At 40.7% G+C, this 23279-nt stretch overlaps 2 protein-coding genes across 3 annotated transcripts in view; both read left to right on the top strand.

Annotated features, from left to right (window-relative positions):
* The window catches only part of LOC102490783 (cytochrome P450 2J2), a 31586-nt gene extending 30910 nt beyond the window's left edge, over positions 1-676 (top strand). The window contains exon 9 of one of the 2 annotated variants that reach the window (XM_006154915.3): positions 163-676. In XM_006154915.3, the coding sequence (XP_006154977.1) occupies positions 163-341 (179 nt within the window). In that variant the 3' untranslated portion in view covers positions 342-676. The remainder of the gene's footprint in view (positions 1-162) is intronic. The other variant, XM_027774372.1, reaches the window with a different exon arrangement.
* Positions 677-7034: 6358 nt separating this feature from the next.
* Positions 7035-23279, top strand: part of LOC102491196 (cytochrome P450 2J2) — a 23798-nt gene continuing 7553 nt past the window's right edge. The window contains exons 1-7 of the mRNA XM_006154916.3: positions 7035-7343; positions 9009-9171; positions 12463-12612; positions 13285-13445; positions 18300-18476; positions 19440-19575; positions 21705-21892. Of these exons, the coding sequence (XP_006154978.1) occupies positions 7134-7343; positions 9009-9171; positions 12463-12612; positions 13285-13445; positions 18300-18476; positions 19440-19575; positions 21705-21892 (1185 nt within the window). The 5' untranslated portion in view covers positions 7035-7133. The remainder of the gene's footprint in view (positions 7344-9008; positions 9172-12462; positions 12613-13284; positions 13446-18299; positions 18477-19439; positions 19576-21704; positions 21893-23279) is intronic.

Genomic DNA, 23279 nt, shown 5'->3' with positions numbered 1-23279 from the left:
ACTCAGGTGGTTGTCCGACTTAAATCAGTTACTGAACATAAAGCCCTAGGGCTAATAGGCCCTCTGCCTGCTCAGGTTTTGCAGGTTACAATTTAGGATATCAATTCATTCTAGGCATCAGTGCTACCTGAAGATCATGTGTGTTCTGTCTTTGTCTTTCAGGAAAGCGGGCCTGCCTTGGAGAACAGTTGGCCAAGACCGAGTTGTTTATTTTCTTCACTTCCCTTCTACAAAAATTTACCTTCAGGCCCCCAAACAATGAGAAGCTGACCCTGAATTTCAGATCAGGCCTCACCATTTCCCCTGTCAGCCACCGCCTCTGTGCTGTTCCTCGGGTGTGATGTTGAGGGAAAATAACAGAAAAAAGAAATCAGGAAGAAATAGCAGGTGCCCTGAAATCACTAGTGCCTGCTAAGATGGGAGGGGACAGAATGAAATTTACTCCGAGGAAAGATCAGAGGAATTAGACAGAGGACCTGGATTCAAATTCTGGCTCTGCCATGGCCTTCAAATTAGCAATCCTTGGGCAAATAATTCATGGGTTAAATGACTTACCTTTTCATCTGAGAGATGAAAAAAGCATAATGATTTCCTCCCTAAAAAAATTTCTTGTAAGAATCAAAAAAATGGTGACTTGTAAGTGGTGTGTAAACCATAAAGCGTATCCTAAAAGTTATAACTGTAACCTGTCTCTTCTTTGCCTTTTTTCTTAGGCATATATTTATTGACTACTGATCTGTTGAGGTAGTTCAGGTAAAAGTGGATCAAAACAGTCAATAAGTGTTAGAATTTCAATGCTGGGGCAGCCACAGAGGCTGGCCATAAAGGTTCTCCCACTTGGTGTCTCCGTCCTTGCTTACCTTGCGTCTGCCTCAGAATGGTCTTTTGGGAGGCCAGCGGGACAGGTATTAGTCCTTTACAGGCAGGGAAAGAAAGCATCATTGAAGCAATCTCTGACTATATTAGGAAGCGCTTACCATGGCCTCAGAGCCAGGGCCAAGCAAGATGCAGCCACAATTATCCAAACCTGGGAAGCAGGTTAAAGAACAAATGTGGAAATGTTTTCCATCTCTGCAAATTTCACTGCCTTGATGCAAACTCTCCATTGGGCATTTATTAGCATGCTGTTTCTTGTTGGATTTAACTATTTGAGTGTGGAAGGTGATCATTTTATGGATACTGATTGAAAGATTTTAGTGGCTAGTTGAGGGAGACATTAAAGATTCATGGAAAGATGGAGTAAAAATACGAGTTTATTTTGATACAGATATTGTAAATTCCATGCATAATTTTGTCATAGCTTTTCCATGAACTTTTTGAAGACACTCCCCACTCCCTTGTATAACCAGCCTAAATTCACTAAGCTATAGAGGAGTTATTTTATACCAGGGAATCAAATGTCAGTATCCTATTCCCTCCTTCTGTGTTTAGTGGTGGTGGGAGATAAAGGCCATAAAGTGGAGGTTAATAACGATAATTTATGGTGTTTTTGACCTCAATCAACCTAGTACACAAACAAAATTTCCATAGTAAATAGACAAAACTTTACTTTGGGAAAAAAAATAAAAAGGACCTTTTTTCCTGAGGCTAGACCAAAGTAAGTTAAGTAGCTCAGAACAAAACCAGCCAGGAGATCACAACGGTTTTTTTTTTTTTTTTCTTTTTTCTTTTTTTCTTGTTTGGGATCCATTCCTTTCACACTGTGAGAAAGGGAAACTAAAGGATTGACAGGTCAGGAGAGCTAGCCTAAACTAAGTGGGAGAACCAGGAAAAGGCAATCCCAGAAGAAAGGGCAGGGTTTCTGAATGTGTGAGAGGAGGCTGTGATCCTTCCTCTCTGATAAAACAAAGAATGGAAGTGAGGGCCCACCTGCGCACACTTTCTTTGAATCCCACTGGAGAAGATGCTCCTCTAGGAAACAAACCAAGTGATAGTCTGTAAATAAAACCAAATATGCTAGGCTTTGAATTCCTTGCACATCCAGCACCTTGGCTTGCCTTTCCTTTTTTCTCCCAATCACATCATTCAAGTAAGAGGCTCAATGGGATATTGGCCAAAACCCTTTACATCATGTGTCTCAGTCTCTTCATCTGTGAAATAAAGGACTCTGACATCAGCTCTGAGTCTCATTCCTGTGCTGTGCATGTCCCATGATTCTGATGGGCGGGCTCATACCTACTACTGAGAAGCAAACATACAGCCACTGGGACTGCTCCTGACCTAATGCTGCAGTGGAAACCAGAGCCAAGTAGGATGTGTCCACAGTTAACCAGAAACTTTGGGGAAGAGACGACTGTGAGAAATTGGATTTTCTCACCATTTTTCTCTGAGTTTGTTGGAGAGACTCTAAAATATGAGCCCTCTTTTTGTCCAAGCACTACTCAAAGATTTTATTACGTGCAAGTTTGTAATTCTCATGCCCCCAACTATTTTGGAAGCGCCACGGCCCCTTACCTCTTTTCTTTGTATCAATGCCTAGCACGTAGTTTTCTAGTGATGTAAAATGGTCTTTGATATCATGGACAAGGTGTGAATTTTACTGAAAGGTGGCCCAAGATAGGAATCCTCTCTCTACCCCTCTCCTACAAGGGCATATACACATATACATATGCAGTTTAAATTCAAAATCAATTTAGGAGAAATTGGGACCAGCCAATGGCTGGTACGTCACTGGACTCCCATGTAGTCAACCACAGTTCAAGTCCTGGGCCCAGTGGCTTAAACTTATGCCAGGCGTGCGTGCCCAAGATCTCAGGAGGAGAATGGAGGAGAAGGGATTGTGGCATGGCCATCCCCCCTGGGGGGGTGATTCTCACTTTCTGTCTCTCTGTCTCTGTCTTTCTGGTGAGCACACGTGCCCTATAGCAAAAACCTCTCAAAAAAATTTAGGAGAAATTAGATAATCATGCTAATTTTAGCCTTCTTCATAAAACCTTCCTTTTAACCAGGTTTTAGAAAAAAAAATATATCCACAGTATAGGGACCTTATTTTCTCATCAGGATCATAGAGATCTGTGGTCCTTACCCTCTTCTTAAGTTGTGCTGAGAAATGTGCCAAGACCATATTCATACTATTGCTCCATACAGTCTGAGTTTCCCGAGTCTGATATCTTCATTCCGTATGACATCAACTCTGTGTCCCATTTCTTCTCTGATGTGCTTCCCATCCTATAGAGTGCTTTAGGAATATCTGTTAATTCTAGTGCTCTAGAATTCTTAGATAATGTGCCATTATATGAGTTTCTTTCAGCCATTGTGTTGGACACTCAGCCTTTTTAGTCTGGAAATTAATGTCCTATATCTGGGTAGCGTGTGTGTGTGTTTGTGTGTGTGTGTGTGTATACTTTTGATTTCTCATGAGGTGATTTTCTTTACCTGTTCATAATAGTTAAGATAAAAGGACTGTGGTGCAAATGGATACTTGTCAGTTACAGACCTTTGACACAGGACCTTTAGACACATGCATTGAAATGCATCTTTGCGATTAAGATAAAACAAGGGAAGTAAATTGGGTAAGAAACAACCATCCTTTTGTACAGATGAGTCTTGAGACAAGCCACATGGAACACATAATTTTGCAACTTTGACCCATGGCAGTCTACTAGAATTCTGACTTTAATATATCTATTTGTATTTTCACTTGGTTCCAATGAGCTTGACACACAACAATGGATAGCACTGATTGCTTCCATACAATATCCATACCCCATTTTCCCTTTTCCCAATAGTCTCTCTAAGGTATTCAGGTGCATATGTGCCTGCCAGCTGAAAGGTGTATTTACGAACCATCCTTACCAACATACAGTAGTCATAGTACCAGCTTCTGGTCTATGGAATATGAGTGGAAGTAATGGGAACAATTTCCAGATCATGACTTTTAAAAAAAAATAGCCACGTTATTTTAACCTTCTCTGGTAGACTAGAATGTGCTGTGGTGCTATTGAACCAGGAATGACATTAGGGACAAAGGCTACACCATGATGGATAGTGAAGCAACAAGATAGAAGAGATCTGGAATCCTGGAGGCAAATGGAGCAGAGACATCTTCCTGGTGGCTGTGTCTGGACCACTTATTACTTCTGGAATGTTCTTCAAAACAGAGACAATCTTCTATTTTATTTTAACAACATATATTTGAGGGTGTTGATAGAGCAACTAACCCAATGACTAAACTCATAATCAGCACTCTTCATCACTTTTTTTTTAAGACTAAGTTTCACTATATCACAATCCTCCTGCCTTGGTCTCTCAGATGGTACAAAAGATACCTGTAACCACACTCTACCCTTAATATTTTCCTTTTGATATTTCCACTATAGGTATTTGCACTATTTTGTAATTGCCCCACAGTTATTTCTTATTTTTATTTATTTGTTCATTCTTTTATTTCTTGAAGAGATTTTTGTTATAGGGCACATGTACTCACGAAAGAGAAAGAGAGAGAAAAAGTGAGAAATCACCCTCAGGAGGATAGCCATGCTGTAATCACTTCTTCTCCATTTCCCTCTCAGGATTTGGGGCCTGCATGCACACGTGCCCAGTGTGAGTCTCAAGCCACTAGATCCAGAACTCGAACCACAGTTGTCTGTGTGAAAGTCTAGCACCTTAATCACCACACCCCACTCACTATAACTTTGTTAAAGACAAGATCTCTGTGTTGCCTAGGCCAGCCTTGCTCCTGCAATCCTGTCTCTGTCTTTCAAGTCACTGGGATTACAGGCTCATGCCACTGGCCTTTAGGTTGGCTTTGGACTGTATATTAGCAAATACCAGCAGCCCAAGCATTTCATAGGTCCTCCAAACCAATACTGTACAGAGTTCTTCTCTGTTTACAGAAATTTTTTCTCTCTCTGCATTGTCCAAAATAACTATTATACCCTCTGTTTTCATAAAAGTGTTCTAGAGGAATGTAGGAACTCTTGGCTATCAATACCCTACATTGGGAAATGTGCATCATGAACAACTGTCTCTTCTAAACTACTTTCCAAGTTAGGAGATGTGTGTATAACTTCTTTTTATAGAAAACTGTCAAAAGATGGTAGTTTTCTCTGCATTATCAAGTCCAATAATGCTAATGTTGTACTCAAATTTATTGAACAGTGTCTGTTTGTTGGTGACAAGGTGGCCAGCAGACACTTCCCCAGCCACTGAGGCTGCCTAGCCTCTCTCAGCTTTCCTGGGAGGGATAGAGAAAGTCATACCAGAGCAGTCACTGTTTTCTCCTTGCTGGGAGCTGGAGGGAGCCAGTAGCCCAGCAGCCTGAGAGACAGAGAGACAGAAAGGAAGAAATCACCCCCCAGGGAGAATGGCCACATCGTAATCCCTTCTCCTCCATTCTCCTCTTGAGATTTTGGGAATGCACACACACGCATGCACCCAGCATGAATTTTAAGCCACTGAGTCTAGGATTCAAACCATGGTCAACTGCATGGGAGTCCAGTGATACAACGATTATGCCATCTGCTGGCCCCCAATTTAATTCAGAGTGGGTTATGACTCAAATCCAACAAACTCTGTCTTTATCAAGGTTTAGTAGATATTTCTTGAATAGAATTTTTTCATTCTATGCCCTTTTGACAATTTTCAGAGTCTTAAGTGGTTGAGGTTTTATATATGACTTTTACCAATAATGATTGTTTCACTAGGAAGACGATTTGTGGGTCTCCCCATATTATCATTTTAGAAGTCATTTCCTTGTGGCATTGTTTTTCAGTGCAAACCATTTAAAACCAGAAGGAGAGAGATTGCAAATTGAAATGTCCATTGGTATGAGAATGGGTAAAATAAAATGTTGTGCAGTAATAGAATACTGCTCAGATGGTAAATTAAATGAGTTAAAGTCCCATGAATCAATCAGGATAGATCTCCAAAACTTAATAGCAAGGCTTTAAGTAGTCATTACTTTTAAAGGACATCTACAAATATCAGAAACACTATACTGATGAATAATGACTGTGCTAAAACAGGAATATATTAACTGGAAAGATACTAGCTAGGCTTCTACCTTCAGTAGTATCTCTTTCTGGACTTGGAACAATAAGATATGGAAAGAGACTTCATGTCTCTCTTACTCTATTTTTAAAGGAAGGTTTTAAGCAGAATGTGCATCTCTTTATTAAGTACATGGGACTGTGCTATTGTGTCCCAGAACTAAGCCTCCTGTTTTGCGGGTCTCACAAATGGTAGGCAACACAGGATGGTATGGATCCTTGGAACCTGGAGGCCTAACCCTCTTGGGACTTTAGAGGGAAGCCTCACAGGGCAGACTAAAGGCCCAGAACTAAGATGTTCCTCCAAGAAATGTTTATTAAGCACTTTTTATGGATTATGCTCAGTTTTATCAGCTTTGATGCCTTGCTTCTTCAACACCAAACACTGTCAAATGCAGAACCACATTTAGATGTGCTTCAGACTGATGGATTAAATTATACCCCACTTACCTATAATTTTTATTTTCCTTTTACTTAGCTTTTAATCTGTTGCCTCAACTACAACATGAAACTAAGGAGAGCATCTCCTGCATAATTTTATAGAAATAATTTATAGAAGGAGGCAAGTGCAATACCTGACATATGGTAAGAGCTCCAGAAATGTGTGCCACTGTTATCACTATTTATCAGACACAGTTCCCAGCACTGAGCCAGTTGGTGATAGCAAAACAAGACCTCACACGTCTTCAGCTTCAGCGCTGTGGGAAAAGCTTTGAAACATTAAACCCCAGTCTTGACAGTGTCCTTGAAGAGGAGTTTTCTCAATAGAAAAGGAATCGCTCCTTGCCTAGTCTTTTTCAAGACCGGTGTGGATTCTCTCAGAAATACAAAAGCTTTATCAACCTATGCTGGGTATACAGTAGGGGCAGAGGGCTTGCTAGGCAGGGAAGATATGGTGTGGTCAAGGGAGCTAGGGAAGAGCAGCTAGGGAAGTGCAGCCTGGAAGGGTGATGCAGCGGGAATAATGTCCGCCGGAGGCGTGGCGCGGGCCGGAGGCGTAGACCGGCGCGGCGGCGGTGATTGGAGGAGCAGGACGGTTGGCCTGCAGCAGCGCTGAGCGCCCTGGTCTGTCAGCTCTGTGACCCGTAAGGTCTGGAACCGTTGTCTGCTCAGACCACAGAAGAACGAGAGAACATCTAAGACATGCTCCCGACGATAGGCTCCCTGCTGGCCGCCCTCTGGGCTGTGCTCCATCTCCGGACTCTTCTGCTGGGCGCTGTCACCTTTCTAGTTTTTGTTAACTTACTCAAAAAGCGGCATCCAAAGAATTATCCACCAGGGCCCTGGCGCCTGTCTTTCATTAGCGTCTTATTCCATTCTGACTTTGAGAAGTCGCAGCTGCAGCTTCAACAGGTAGGTGTAGCCTGACCCCAGCCCTAACCCTGGTCGGCAGAACAATGGACGTTCTGGGGACAAGGGCAGGAGTATGGGTGGCTGATGCTGTAAACCTGGTTTTGAACTTAGTTTTCGTTATGAATCAACTGGTATGAAACTACCTGATGGGGAATAGAGTGTTAGCAACTGCTAACGAAAGGTGCTAGGCTTATTATATATATTTTAACTCATTAAATTGTGTATTATTTTGTAGTATTACTGGAACATCTTATTCATAATATGCTCACCTTGTCCTGTTTTATAGCACTATGGTGAAAAATCTGTACTTTCCTTCTTGGGGGCTCCGTATCTCATATGTAAAATGATGATACTACTGCCTAAATACTCATCAATTCTCAATAGAATTCTCCAACCAGCATATTAAATGAGCCCCATGCCTTCAATTCTTACCTTCTCCTGCAATGTGCTTTCACTAATATAGTGAATTTTTTAAATTACCATGGAGTATGGCCACTCACCAAAGAGGGACCGAAGGGAGAAAGCACTCCACAGTGGGCGGGAGCACATCACAATCCTTCTCCTCCGTTTCTCCAGCCTCTGGAGATTTGTAAGACAAATGCATATGGTCACTATATGTTCTTTAAGCTGTTGGGGGCAGGATTGCAACCTCAGTTGACCTGTGGGATCCAACTGTCTTAACCATTAAGCTATGAGGCTGGTCTGAAAAAGAATTTTAAAGTGTCATTCCTCTGTGTCAATCTTCTCAGTGCCTTCCACTGCTTCCCAAACATGGAAGGAGTCAGCCTCCTTACAGTCACTTAGGCCCATCTTCATACATCCTCTTTCCACTTATTTGGAATCTCTCCAGCACTCCCTAAGTTTCAACATTCTCTCAGATATCAAACACCTTCTCATGAATAATCCTCAGCTACTCCTGCCACTCAACACAGGTACCTTGATGAGAGACAACACTCTGACAGGTTGTTGTGACGATTAAGTAACACAGTGCATGGTCAGTAGTCACAAGGCTTAGAGTTGGTACACACAGATATTAGCTTCCCTTTCACTACAAATGCCTAGAGCACTTTAACCACATGCCCATACACTCAAGTACAGATGGATAAGCCTTTATCACACTATGGGAAAACCACCCACTAAGTAACACTAAGTGACCCAGTGAGTCACAGAATTTGAAAGCTAGGACCAAGCTTGCCCACCTTTCTCCATTCCTGGCCCCCGCACTGTAATATGCTTCCTATTATCTACTGTGTGTTTCTATTCTGTATGTGCTGTCTGGGAGGGGTGCATTCTATGTCCAGGCTTGCTGCTCAAGATTTAAACATGTCTGTCTTCTTTCATGGGTCAGATGTGCTGTATTTTCTACCTTCACCAGACTCTAGGAAGTTTGAGGTTAGAGATCTCATTTATTTTATTACAGTTACACCTTCATGGCTTTGCTCCAGGGACATATCAAGGATACTCACTCAATTCATGGTGATTACATATATGATAAAATACTTTATAAGGAAACTTCTACATCCAAGAGTGAACTGAATCTGAGTTGAGAGGAGGAGAAGAGAACAGAAACATTCCCATCAGATCCAGGTGCAGGCACACACACCTTCCATTCCTGAGCATACGGACCCGTGCATACTCAACTGTGACTGTTTCACTATTTTTCAGTATGTGAAGAAATATGGGAATGTTCTGAGCCTGCCATTTGGTCACATTAATTTCATTATTATAAGTGGATTGCCCTTAATCAAAGAAGTCCTTTTACACATGGAACAAAACTTTATGAACCGCCCCATGTTGCACTCTCGAAAACGTGTCTTTAAGAGAAATGGTAAGTCATTAGATCGATGTAAGGTGTGTGTTTGACATTCTTAAGGTATGTTAAACCTGCCTATGACTATAATTTTCCAACTCCTTTTCCTCACATCCAGCCCCATTATAAAATTCCTGCTATTAAAGGTCATTGGGTATCCACATGTCTACCCTGAAAGTACCTCCCCAGAGGATTTGGTAGGGTCAGCCCCAACAGAGATTTGGAAGCTCTCCTAAGTCATCCACAGACTCACTCCAGGTGCTTTGATCATGAAGTACCCACATGGCTCTGTTATAGCTGAGCAAGATGCCATGCGTTCTCTTTCTGCGTTCCCATTCCAGACCTCTCCCTCAGGGGAAAATGCATGTGGATCTGCTTCCTTCTGCCACTGCGGCTTCTTGCTGCTAGTTCCTTATGCTCTATCGTAAAGGCCATGCCCAGCAGGTTGTCTCAAACTTACAAATCTATGTTAGAACAGGTTAGCATGAGCACTTCATATTATTATCAATAAATTAGCCTGAATATATCAAAATTGAAATAAAGGGGCCAGTAGGTGACTGGGAGTTAAGGGGCTGGACTCCCACATGGCCAACCACAATTTGTATCCTACCTGGTTGCAGCCTACTCTTTTTTTTTGTCTCTGTCTCTCTCTGGTGACTGCAGCAAGTTTAAAAATAATGCATAGAATAAAATTTTTAAAAATTGAAATATATATCTCAGATCTATTACTACATCAAAACACCTCTTCTCAGGTACTTTCCCATTCTTCCTTGAAATATTTCAGCAATGAATACTTCATATATATCCTGTACTATCAGCCATGTGAAGCACAGTGCCAGATACGAGTGCTTTAACAGTGAGCACAAGAGGTAAAATCCATATTGTTGTGTAGCGTATGTCCTACTGAGAGAAAGACAGCATCAACTAACTTTAACAATTAAAAGCCTATAGTGTTATGAAGGGACTGCTTATTAGGATATGTATTGTAGACTCGGGATTCAGGAAAAGTGAATGTAAGTAAGTGGTAGTTCATTTAATAATGTGAAGAAACAATCAGGCAGAGGAAATAGGATATGAAAAGTCTCTGAAATGAGGACGGTGAACTTGAGGAATTAGAAGGTGGCTGTTGAGGCAAGCACAGAGGATAAGGGCTTACATGAAACCATTACATGAAGATAAAGCTGATGGGTCTGGCCAGGGTTGGGTCATGCAAGCTCTTGTTCAGGATGTTAGTTTTTGTCCTGGTAATGGAAGCTCTTGAATGCTGTTAAGTAGGAACTAGATTGCTATATTTATACTGCATCTGTTTCAGACTCATTTATCCTGCCATGTAGAGAATGGAATGAAGGGAAGAAGAGTCTTTGGTAGCACTTTGTGTTAGAGAAAGTGAAAACTTACACTTGAAAGGTAGCAAAAAACAGCAGTAAGTTAGACCAGAATGGCGGCAGGTAAGATACATAGATTCAAGATATTTAGTAGGTAGGACACATGACCCAGATATAGGGAGGATGAGGTGTTGAGGTGCCTTCTGAATGAATAGATGATAGAAAGGATGAACATTTAGAGAACTACAAGGTGTTCAGTTTGGTTTGCCTTGGGCGGGGAGTTGTATGGAAAAATCATAAGTTCAATCATGCGTATACTGACCTTCAAAAGCCTTTATCTTGGCAAAGTCAAGCAGGTAGTTATTGTATATATGGGTCTGGATCTCAGGGCCAGAAACAGATGGTCATTATCAAGACACATGATGTAAAATTTTCGGGGATAGTGAGATTTTCCATAATGGAGTAGAGGATAAGAAGAGAAAAACGTTTATGCTTAACCTTGAATAATGCTACCATTTCAATATTTGATTGAAGATGAACCAGGAAAGGGTAAGGGAAGTTTCTGGGAGAGAATTAGAAAGAAAATCTGTACAGTGTGGTATGCTGAGTACCACTGGAAGGGGCTGATGTGCTGAAAGAATAAGGAAGATGAGGTAGAAAGGCTTTCCTGACTTTTAAACATTGAGGGCTATTTCATTGAATGGTGGAAGCCAAAGCCAGTTAGTCAAAGACATGAAGAGTGCTCTGGAAGTAAAAAATGGATAGAGGAATGGCAATACCTGGTATGAAGCAAGTAATGGTCTGTTAAACAAACCAAGACATTTTATCCTTTTATTGTTCTTTCTGTATGTAATAGTCTCTTCCTTCCTTCCTTCCTTCCTTCCTTCCTTCCTTCCTTTCTTTCTTTCTTTCTTTCTTTCTTTCTTTCTTTCTTTCTTTCTTTCTTCCTTTTTCTTTCTCCTTTTCTTGCTCGCTTTCCTGTCTGATGGTGCATGTTCTCTCCAGAGAGTGATGAAAAGCACATGTGGATGGGGGATAATAGCATCAGAAACATTTTCCCTCCATTTCTCAATCTCATCAGTATTTTGGGCCCACATGTACCATGCACCCTGTGTGTTTTTAAGCTACAAGGACCAGGATTCTAATTACAGTTGGCCATGTGGGATCCTGCTCCCTATGCACACTTAACCCCTCAACTCCTGTACATTGGTGCTGGCCCCCTCCTTCCTTTAAGTTAGTCTATTATCTTTTAAAGCTTAAATTAAACTACTTCTATAAGCCTTTCATAGCCTCATAAGGAGTATGGATTCTAGGGACCGGATGATGGCATAATGATTACATCACTGGACTCAAACATAGTTGACCATGTTTCAAGTCCCAGACCAGGCGGCTTAAAACTCATGCCAAGCACATGTGCATGCGTGCCTAAAATCCATTGTCATACCCTCTGGAGGGAGATTTCTTGCTTTCTGTCTGTGTCTTTGTCTCTCCAGCAAGTACACGTGCCCTTTAGCAAAAAGTAGGATTCTGTCTTATCCATGAGTATTTAGTATAACACAAGTACTTGACTATATGTACATAACTAATAAAGAAGTATGAGCTTTGGGAATGAGGCAGACCTGAAGGTGAGTGCCTGGTTCACTGCTAATTGTGCAACCTTGTGAATTTTACATTGTCCAATATCTTCAGTTTCTCAGTTTTCTTGTATTGAGGGAGAGGGAGGTTGGTAATAATTAAACCTGTTCCATAGAGTTTCTGTGAATACTAAAGTATATAATGCATTGAAAAATAACTTACTGAAGTACTAACACTGAAAGCAGTCACTAACCCTTATCAGCTATATATATTGCTTTGAGATTTTATGTCTGAACAGTGTTCAAGTGTCTTATGCCTTTATCCTTTCTATCTGATACAAATCCTTGTGTCATTTACTGGATGTTCATATTATAGAATCAGAATGGCATGCTGACTTTATTTTTCCCAGGACTGATCATGTCCAATGGCCAGGAATGGAAGGAGCAAAGAAGGTTCACCCTGATGACACTCAGGAACTTTGGTTTAGGAAAGAAGAGCCTAGAGGAGCGCATTCAGGAGGAGGCCCACTACCTCGCTGAGGCAATGAAGGAGGAGAATGGTGAGTATTTCACAGGACCACACATGAAGACTGTGACCTATTCATTTATTAAACAGATACTTTTGTTTTCTTCCTTCCTTCCTTCCTTCCTTCCTTTCTCTCCTTTCTTCCTCTTTCTTTCTTTTTCTTCTTTCTTTTTCTTCTTTTTTTGCCATAAAGTACATGTACTTACCAGAGAGAGACAGAGAGAGGTAATGACCATGCCACATTCCCATATCCTCCGTTCTATTCATGGGATTTTGGACATGTGCACACACTCACCTGGTGTGATTTTCAAGCCACTGAGTTGAAACTTGAACCATGGTCAGCCATGTTGGAACTTAACGCTGTAACCACTACATCACCTGCTAGCCCAAAACAGATATTTATTAAGTGCCTCAGTGCTTGTCCTATGCCCAGCCCTGGGTTAGGTACTAAGGATAAGGTACTAACCATGACCTTACTGTCAAGGAGTTCTAGTATTAAGCATATGAATTTTGGTGGTAAAGATATTATTAAGTTTAACCCCCGGCCATCAGTTTGACTTCCCTTTCATTGACCAAGAACTCTCTGTGTGCCAGAGCCTCCTATGTGATTCTGTACTAGGGATATCCAAAGTCAAATAGAGTGGACTCTCAGTAGTAAGTAGAAATAAATCGATCTGAAATATACATCTCCTTTTTCTACCTCCAGGACAGCCCTTTGACCCTCACTTTAAAATCAATAATGCAGTTTCCAACATAATTTGCTCCATCACCTTTGGAGAACGCTTTGAGTACCAGGATGGTCAATTTCAGGAGCTACTGAAGTTACTAGATGAAGTCACATTTCTGGAGGCTTCAGTGCCATGCCAGGTAAGGTGATTCTCTTTCATATCTTTCTTGAGTATGCTGAGGATGATGTCAGCCACAAAGGTTTTTTTTTTTCTTGAAGTTAAAATATAATATTTTAGAATTGATTTGAACACTTATTTGAAATCAATCTGCTAACTTTAGTGTTGTAAAAATATTTAATATTTTCTATATGCCAAAAACATTTCTAATATTCATGTAAAGTACAGAATTACACCTATGTTGTTCTCTTTAATAAGAATAACAATATTGTTCCTGTTTTTGAGTCCTTCCTCTCTGTGGCTCTTCCTAACCCATCCATTTTCCTACTCTTTCAGCAGGGTTCTTCTGTGTCTGCCTCTTGCTCTGCAGCTCGTTTGGAGGTTCATCTATGTTGGTTACTCTTATTCTAATGCCAACCGTCATTCCATTGTGTGACTGTGCCACTGTTTGTTAATCTATTTCTATTACTGGAAATTTGGGTTGTCTCTGGTTTGGGATGTTATGACTCAAGCTTCCATAACTGAATGGAATACTTACATTCTAGCATAAACATTCGTGCTGAGAAACCTACTCATTTCTTTTGTACATATATTTGGGCATGAAAGTTGCCTAAAGACTTCCAACCTTTGCAATATTTACATGCTTACCAATTCTTAATATTATTAGTCTTCTAATTTCATATGGTGTCACTCTTTGGAGTTCAGACCTCATCCCTTTCTCATTGGACCCTTCACTCCAATGCTTGTCCCTATAGGCCCTTGAGTCTGGGAAAGCTCAGCTAAGTCTATGGTCTCTCAGTTACTTTCCTGAATTTGGAAGACTTCCAGGAGTAAATCCACCCAATGAGTTGAAGTTATCCCTCTGAGCTTCCTTCTTCTTCTAGGCCTTGTCTCTGAAATTACCTCGCTACCTTGGTCTCTCTCTTTCTTTCTTTGTGTGTGTGTGCGTGTATGTGTGTGTGTGTGTGTGTATGTGTGTGTGTGTGTGTGTATGTGTGTGTGTGTGTGTGTATGTGTGTGTGTGTGTGTGTATGTGTGTGTGTGTGTGTGTATGTGTGTGTGTGTGTGTGTATGTGTGTGTGTGTGTGTGTATGTGTGTGTGTGTGTGTGTATGTGTGTGTGTGTGTGTGTATGTGTGTGTGTGTGTGTGTATGTGTGTGTGTGTGTGTGTATGTGTGTGTGTGTGTGTGTATGTGTGTGTGTGTGTGTGTATGTGTGTGTGTGTGTGTGTATGTGGACATACATGTGAATACATGTGCATATTCTAAAAATCATTTTGTGTGTGTCATCAGTAAATGGGTTGATCTTGAATCACTTAGCCTGCCATTACCAACATTTAAAAAATAAAACCACCTCAGTTAGAAAAAAAGCACTTTATTTTTGAAAATTATGAATTTGTATAAAAAGAAGAGAGAATACAATCACGAATAATGGTGTACATATCATCAAGATACAATAATTTTCAACAAATTGGCCAATTTCATTCATTCATATTCATGTACCACAGTTTCTCTTCACCCTGTAATAACTTTGAAGCAAATTTTTCAAAATGTTTCAATATACAGTTCTGAAAGGAACCATCTTAACAAATATATAATATCATTGTACCTGAAAAATATTAACAATAGGGGCCGGCATGTGGTGTGGTGGTTAAGGGTGTTGGACTCCCACATAGTTGACCATGGTTTGAGTCCCAGACCTGGCCGCTTGCTTTTTCACTTTCTCTCTCTCTCTCTGTCCCTCTCTGGTCAAATTATAATATAAGTAAATAAATAGGCAAAGTTAAATAAAATAATTTTAAAAATATGCATAATAGTGATCAAATATTTTAAAATTTCCAGCCAGTGTTCAGATGTTTCATAATTTTTTTTTAATCAGCAGCCAGACTACCCCCCAACACCCATATACTTTATTTTTCATATTCTGTATTTTGTTGCTTTGTCTCTCAAGTCTCACCCATGGCTTTCTTCCCATTCTCTTTATTTTTCTTTAATAATTTATTTATTGACAAAGTGGAGTCATTTTTCCCATGAAGTATTCCACATTCTGGATTTTACTGGTTGCATTCCACTGGTATTTAACATGTTTTCTGTTCCTATGTCTTATGTTCTTTGGTAATTACATGTAGAGACCTGATAGGTATCAGGTTTCTCTTTGGAAGGACTGCTTTCTAAAACATACTTAATGTCTGATTGTAAAGAGGGATCAGTGGGTTCATATGTTATATGTATCATTTCTCACTCACTTGTTTTGTTATGTTTTTGTTGAGAGAGAGATTTTTGCTATAGGGAACATGTTCTTGCCAGAGAGACAAAAGAGACAGAAAGCAAGAAATCACCCCAAGGGGGGATGGCTTCACCACAATCCCTTGTCCTCCATTCTCCTCTTGAGATTTTAAGAACAAACACACATGTGCCCAGCCTGAATTTCAGGCCACTAGGTACAAAAATCTAAACATGGTTGACTATGTGGAAGTACCTTAACTACTACACCACCTGCTGCCCCTTCCATTCCTTTTTTACCTAATTGTTGGAAAAATCATTGAGAATTTTTCCTTAGATACATTATTGGTAAATTGTCAGTTATCTATTTCTTTCTCTTTTTTTGCTTCTTTATATTGACTTTTGGTTATTGCCTTCATTTCAATCAACTTTGGCAAACTCTTAGTATTATAATTAATCTGTGGATGAGTTAATAGACAATCATACCACATCTAAATAACTCTATCTTTGATTTTTCCTTCCTAGTCTTTGTAACTAATTTCTTCCTCTTACTGTTTGTGCTGGCGACTACCCACTGTGCTAAAATTTCCTTCTAAGATGATAGCTCTAGCTCTTGGTTCTTATATTTTTTTTGGGGGGGGGAGACAGGTTTTTTTGCTATAGGGCACATGCGCTCGCCAGACAGACAGAGACATAGAGACAGAAAGCGAGAAATCACCCCCCAGGGGGGATGGTCACACCACAATCCCTTCTCCTGCATTCTCCTCTCAGGATCTTGGGCACGCATGCACAGGTTCCCGGCATGAGTTTTAAGCCACTGGGTCCGGGACGCGAACCACGGTTGACTACGTGGGAGTCCAGCAACATAGCCATTACGCTAACTGCTGGTTCCCTTGGTTCTTATATTTCTGTCAATTTCTTATTTTTATATTTTAATGCTGTGTTATTAGGAATGAACACCTTTCAGTTCATCATTCCTTTTTCTCTTTGGCGGTATGTAAGACCTCACTGTCTTCACTGATTATTAGTTTACCTCAGATGTAGTTAGAAGTGGATGTATTTATAGTTATTCCTGGCAATCACCTTTTCCTTAAATGTTATGGATCCATCGTACAAATCTGTAAAATGAGTTTACATGCTTTCTGGTACCTAAAAGGTCATAATGCATGTAAGGTAGTGTTCTTATTATTATTCTCAAATTATTTTGCAAGCTCTGTTTTTAGTAGGAGTCCCCATTTCAACAGTTTCATTTGCTTCTCTCCTATTAAGAGAGAGCCTGAAAAATATGAGCTCAGTGGGTGCCCAGAAGGCTGCTAGGTACATTTCTCAAGATGATGAAATTTATGGCCAGGAAGGAAGGAGTGATAAAGGAAGAATAATAAATATTTTTGACATCTAAAAAATATCAGGTACTTCAGTGAATAATTTCACATACTCTTTCTTCATTTATTTTCACAACAGCCTATAGAGATGAAATGAAGAAATGTGATGCATGCAAGCTCATGTGACACTATTCCAGCATCCATGGATAGGAGTCTCCAGCTCTTGTTCAATATTTTGAGTACCTCATTTCATTCAGTCCCCAGACTCACTCGGGACCCCACTAGTAGCTACTTAAACTAAAGATCAACAACCTACATTATTATTATTATTACTACTATGACCAAATTATACAGCTAGAGAGAAGCTGAGCTAATAGACTCTCTCATGCCTGTCTTATTTTATATTTGATCAGGTTTTAATTATTCTATGCTGTTTTCAACAAGATATTAGAAAAAGTTTATACAAGTCCACTTTATTTCAGTAAATATGAGTCTTACTCATGTGAATTACACCAGAGTGGGGGAGGCAGATATAAACACACACACACACATATAATCAGGGACATATACATACTAATGATAATTACCATGAACATAAATAAAAATAAAACTTCACAGGGGACTAGACAAGGGTGACAGCAGTGCTCACAATTATAGAATGATCATGTAAGACAGCTAATAAAAGATGGCATTTGAGCAGTGCCTTAGTAGAGTGAGGGACTCGGATTAGAGATTTCAGAGGAAGAGCCTTCTAGGCTGTGGAAATAGCAACTGCAATGGCCCAAACCAGGAGTGAGTGATGTGATCACAAGGGCCGTGTGCTGCACCATGGGGAGGAAGAGTCAGATGGCAGGGACTGATGGGAAAGAGGAGACAGAGGTATGCAGGGCCAGCTCTGTGCACTTACATGGTGGCGGGCTTTATCTGAATGTGGCAGAACGCCCTTGGAAGTTTGAGAACTGAGGACTGAAATGATATGGCTAAATAGTTCAATGATTCCTCTCACAGATCTGTCCAAAATAGGTTGGGAAGGGGTTGAGAATGAGATCAGGAAAGCTGTTGAAAACTATTACATCATCCAGAAAGAAAATGTTGATGGTTCTACTAAGATAGCAAGTGGTTGGGGTGGTAAGAAGTGGTCCAAGGGTGGGCATATTTTGGATGGAGAACTGAAATGCTTTGCTGGAGAACTGAGAAGGGTGAGAGAGAAATGAGAAGTCAAAGATGACTCCAAGGTTTCAGCAAATAAAAGAGATGGGAGGAGAAGATTGTTTGGTTTGTCTAAAAGTGGTGCCCTATGGTCTCCATGACTGTTTTATTTTTGTCAATTAGCTCTACAATATATGTCCTTGGATAATGAGATTTCTTCCTGGATCCCACCAAACCCTCTTCAGAAACTGGGAAAAACTGAAATCGTTTGTTGGTGATGTGATTGAAAAGCATAAAAGAGATGGGAACCCTGAGGAAACCAGAGACTTTATCGATGCTTACCTCAAAGAAATGGCAAAGGTGAGGAAAACGAAGCTGTTTCCTATATTTTGTTCTAAATGAACAAAGAGTGATAGGTTAATTTATATTTGCTTCTGTAACAAATCACCACACACTTTCTCTCTTTAAAATAATGCAAGCTTATTTCGTCCTGTTTTGGATGTCAGAAATCTGAAGACAGTTTCACTGGCTGACTTCAGGTTATGTGGGTGGGCTGGCCCCTGTTGGAAGCTCTAGATCAGAATCTGCTTCTGGGACTTTTCCAGTTCCTAGAAGCTTCTGGGACTTCCTCCCTTGTGGCCTCTAGCATCATCTTCAATGGCGGCAATGTAGAGCTTTCTCCCCTCTGATTTCTGCTTCCATCTTTACATCTTCTCCCTCTGACTTTGACTCTATATCCTCCCTGCTATTAAAATTTCTGTGATCATGCTTATCTCACTGGGAAAATCCAGGATAATCCTCCCATCTCAAAGTCCTTAGCTATACCACATCTGTCAAGTTTTGCCTGGTATTAGTATGAATGGTTTTTGAATATTTTCATCCTTGCATCTCATGTTATGCTAAGGGATGCGTATTGCTGCTTCCATTTATAAGACAGAAACCTGGAGCCCAGAGAGGTTAATTAGTTTGTCCTAGGTCACACATCCACTGTGCACTATGGCTGATATTAGGAGTTAAATCTGTTTGATATGCCTCACATTTTTTTTCCCACCATGTACTGGTGACTTCTTCCAAATAACCAGCATAAGGAAGTACATCTTCAGTTTCACCAACGCAAGTGTTGGAATTTATTTATTAGTTTTCAGCATAACAGGAAACCACTAATGATATTGCTTTAAGCCTCTACCTCATGAGGAAGCCAAAGGGAAAGTCACTTCTCCTGGAGACCTATTTTCCAAATCTTCTCAGTAGGATAAAGTCCCTTGTGTATCGTGCCAACCATGAATCTGCTAAACCAATAAACACTGTTGTTTCTCACATAAGAGCAATGCCTCTTCAAGTTTTGATGAAGAAAACCTTGTCTACACCACCCTGGACCTCTTCTTTGCTGGAACTGAGACAACTTCTACAACTCTGCGCTGGGGTCTTCTTTATCTGGCCCTCTACCCCGAAATCCAAGGTGAGCATGTCCATGAGTGTGCCTGGGCTGGGACAGAATAATACCTCATGGAATATGCTGCACAAAACTGGAGCCAGAGGGAGCATGGTAGAAAGGAAAGGTCAGGGTCCAGTTGGAGACATGATGGTTGGGGCTCTGGACTCCCCAACCTGGGACTGTGGTTCAAGTCCCAGACCCAGCAGCTTGAAACTCATGCAGGGAACATGTGCATGTGTGTCCATAATCCTGAAAGGAAAATGGAGAAGGGATTGTGACATAGCTATCTCTCTCTCTGTTTCTGGCAAGTGCACAATCCTTATAGCAAAAAATCTCTCTTTAAAATAGGAAAGAAAGAAAGGAAGAGTCAGTAGAGCAGTCATGAGATGATGTGGGCTTGGAAACCAGCTAATTCTTGATATTTTTGGTCACAATTGTGATGGATCCAAGTGATATAAATATTACAGAGAGCTCCTATCTTCGAGAAGCTTGATATCTAAGAGGGAAACAGTGAAGTCAGCTGACATTCTGATAAGTTCTAAGAAAGTATTACCTCTCATATGAAACTCTAGTTGAGCCCTTCCCTTCTTTTTAAGGGATGCCTTCCCTCTTTTCCCTTGAAAACGTCCAAACTCTTTTGCTGGCACATCATGCTCTCTGATGCCCCCCCCCCTTCTTTATCCTAATTAAATTTTTTGATGGACACTAAGAAAATGGTGGAAGTTTATTTTTTTCTCAGGTAAAGATAAAAACGAACAAATAAAAACACACTTCCAAGCTGCACTTGGCAAAGCATTGAAGATTCCACATTTTCCAGCTGGTTTCTCTGTTGTGTCTAGAATGATGCACTCTTTTTTCTTTTTCTTTCTTTTAGAGTTGTTGCCATGGGGTATATGTGCTCACCAGAGATAATGAGAGGGAGAATGAGAAATCACCCCTCCATGGGCAGGGTCACACTGGAATCCCTTCTTCTCCATTCTCCTCCTGGGGTTTTGAGTACACAGGCACACGAGCCCAGCATGATTTTCAAGCTGTCAGGTCCAGGAGTAGAACTGTCATTGGCCATGTGGGAGTCCAGTGCCTTAACCATCACACCATCTGCTGGCTTCATGATGCCCACTTTCTAAGGTGGCTCACCACCAGGGCTGCCTTTCTACCAACAGAAAGAATAAAGGAAGTAAGAAGCATAGGACCCTTCCCTTCAGCACTTGCTTCAAGGACTGAACATCAGTTTTACTTACATGTAATGGCTAGAACTTAGTTACACGGTCACATTTAGTCACAACGGAATCTGGAAAATGGTCTTTAACTGGACAGCTAGCTATCTAGCTAAAATATCTATTTCTAGAAAAGGGGAAAACAAATATTTCAATCCATCTAGCAGTTTCTAAGATTTCTTGGGTTTTCACTTAAGCCATTTTAGTATACATCTCAAACCACCTTAAAGGTCAAGGTATATTTATCTCTGCTGATCAGATGAGGAACCTAAGACCCAAAGAGTTTAAGGAGTTTACAACAGTAATGCTGTAGAGCAATGGTTTGCCACGTGATTGTTTGGACACTAGTATTTTATTCTCATATAGCTCATATAACTCTTTGAGTAATTAGAGTCTATAGGTTTGCTATGGTGTCAATGTTTGTATCTGTGCACAGATTTATATGTTGAAACCTAATTACCAGTGTGATAGTATTGGGATGTGTGGCCTTTGTAGTTTCAAGACTGGGATTAGTGCACTAAGAGACCCTGCCATCTCACTGTGAACCAGAAAGTGGGTCCTCACCAGTCACCGAATCTCCTGGTGCCCTGACCTCGCACTTGCCCGGCTCCAGCATTGTCCAATAAGTGTCTATTGTTTCTAGGCTACCCAGTTTTTATTTTGTTACAGTGACCTCAATAAAATAAGACAGGTTTCTCCTGTGGACTTAGCCATGTTGATCCTGGTTATTCCATTCCTTAGCCCAGTAAGGCTCATGAAAGTGATAATGTTGGTAGTTTTCTAGGTAAGCCCTTTGAATAATTAATAACTATTTTTGTGCTTTGCAACCTGGTCAGGGACTAAATTATAATAGGTGAAATATGAGAAACAACTCCTATGACTTTGCAAAAAAGCATAAAAGTCTGAAAAATAGTAAAACCTCCTCTTCTTTCCCAGAAAAAGTGCAGGCTGAGATTGACAGAGTGATTGGCCAGTGTCAACAGTCGAGCATGGCCTTCCGAGAGTCCATGCCCTACACCAACGCCTTCATCCATGAGGTGCAGAGAATGGGCAACATCCTTCCATTGAATGCTCCCAGGGAAGTGACAGTTGATACTACTTTGGCTGGATATCACCTGCCCAAGGTAATTAAGCAACCCAGCCTCAGATCTTCAAGCCATCTTTTTATGGTAGAATCTGAACTTGAAAAGTGACATGTGTTTTTATCCTAAAGAATTGCTTAAATGGGGTGAGATACACAGTGCTTGCTATAATACCATTTTTCCTACATGCAAGATCTTTAGAACATGAGTTTTGCTAGATATCAATATCTACTATGGGGCATGGAGAAGAGAGCATTTCTAGGTCATATACATTGGGGCAGAGCTGTTCTTTGCTGTGGAACCCTCAGCATTTTTACGATGGTGGGAGCGTTATGAATCTGTGGGCACACAACAGGCAGCACTTTTTGGTTAGACCCTTTAAAACCCATTTGCTGGTGTTTTAAAGCATCTTCTATGACTAGAAACCTGTCAGAGTGACTGGAAAATTCTACTTCACAATCTTTGGGTAATAGAACGAAAATGTTAGGGGAAATGCTAGGACACTTGGGCCATCATCACATTAATACTGTTTTTCGAACATAATATCCCTACAGGTATTTATTCAGGTCTTACTCATATCCCAGTGATGGGAAACACACTTACGAGGCCACAAGGAAGCCAGTCCAAGTATGTGCCATGTTAATTATTAGAAGTGAGAGAAAAGGGTCAACACTTACTAAGCAATCTTTGTGTGTCTTCCCTTGTCTCACAGTAACTCTGTTATTCCTGTTTAACAGAGCAGGAAGTGAAGGCTCAGAGTGAGTAAGCTTGCATGAGATTGCTCGACTACATCATGAGAACACTGAGATCTAGAACCAGATCTGATTCATTTTACTACATCATGCTCCTTTTTCATGACTTGTTTTGCTGTAACTTTAAAAAACTCTCTTGAGCTAGTGCATGGTATGGTGGTTAAGGTGGCTGGATCCCACTTGGCCAACCATGTGGTTCCAAACCTAGACCTGGTGGCTTAAAAAAACCACAACATGCATGTGTACATGTGTGCCCAAAGTCCCTGAAGGCAGGGAACAATGGAGAACAGATTGTGGCATGACCATCTCCCGTAGCACGTGCTTTCTCATTTTCTGTCTATTGCTGGCAAAATGAAAATAATCTTTCTTTAGAAAGTCTCCTTATAATCATTTTCAGTTGATCCCTGTTTAAATTCTCTGTTCTCACAAGGGGAATTCTGATTCCAAGCTCGTGATCTCTCCCCGTGTATGCTGGCACCAGCCCTCTCCACAAACTGTGCATTTGTAGCTCCTTTGTGTACATGCTTACCTCCGCGGTATGCTGCTGTGGATTTATCCAAGTGTGTTGAAGTCTCTCTGAAGGGGTTCTACCTGGAGATGATCTTAATAGGTAGAACTAAAAGAGCTTATTCATTGTACACTGCTTGGATCCTGTCTGTGCAGGGCCAGGAAGAGCG

The sequence above is a fragment of the Tupaia chinensis genome, unplaced genomic scaffold (assembly GCF_000334495.1).
Source record: "Tupaia chinensis unplaced genomic scaffold, TupChi_1.0 Scaffold000425_1, whole genome shotgun sequence".
Lineage (NCBI taxonomy): Eukaryota > Metazoa > Chordata > Mammalia > Scandentia > Tupaiidae > Tupaia > Tupaia belangeri.
The sequence above is the reverse complement of the archived record's forward strand: the minus strand, read 5'-3'. Positions and strand labels throughout refer to the sequence as shown.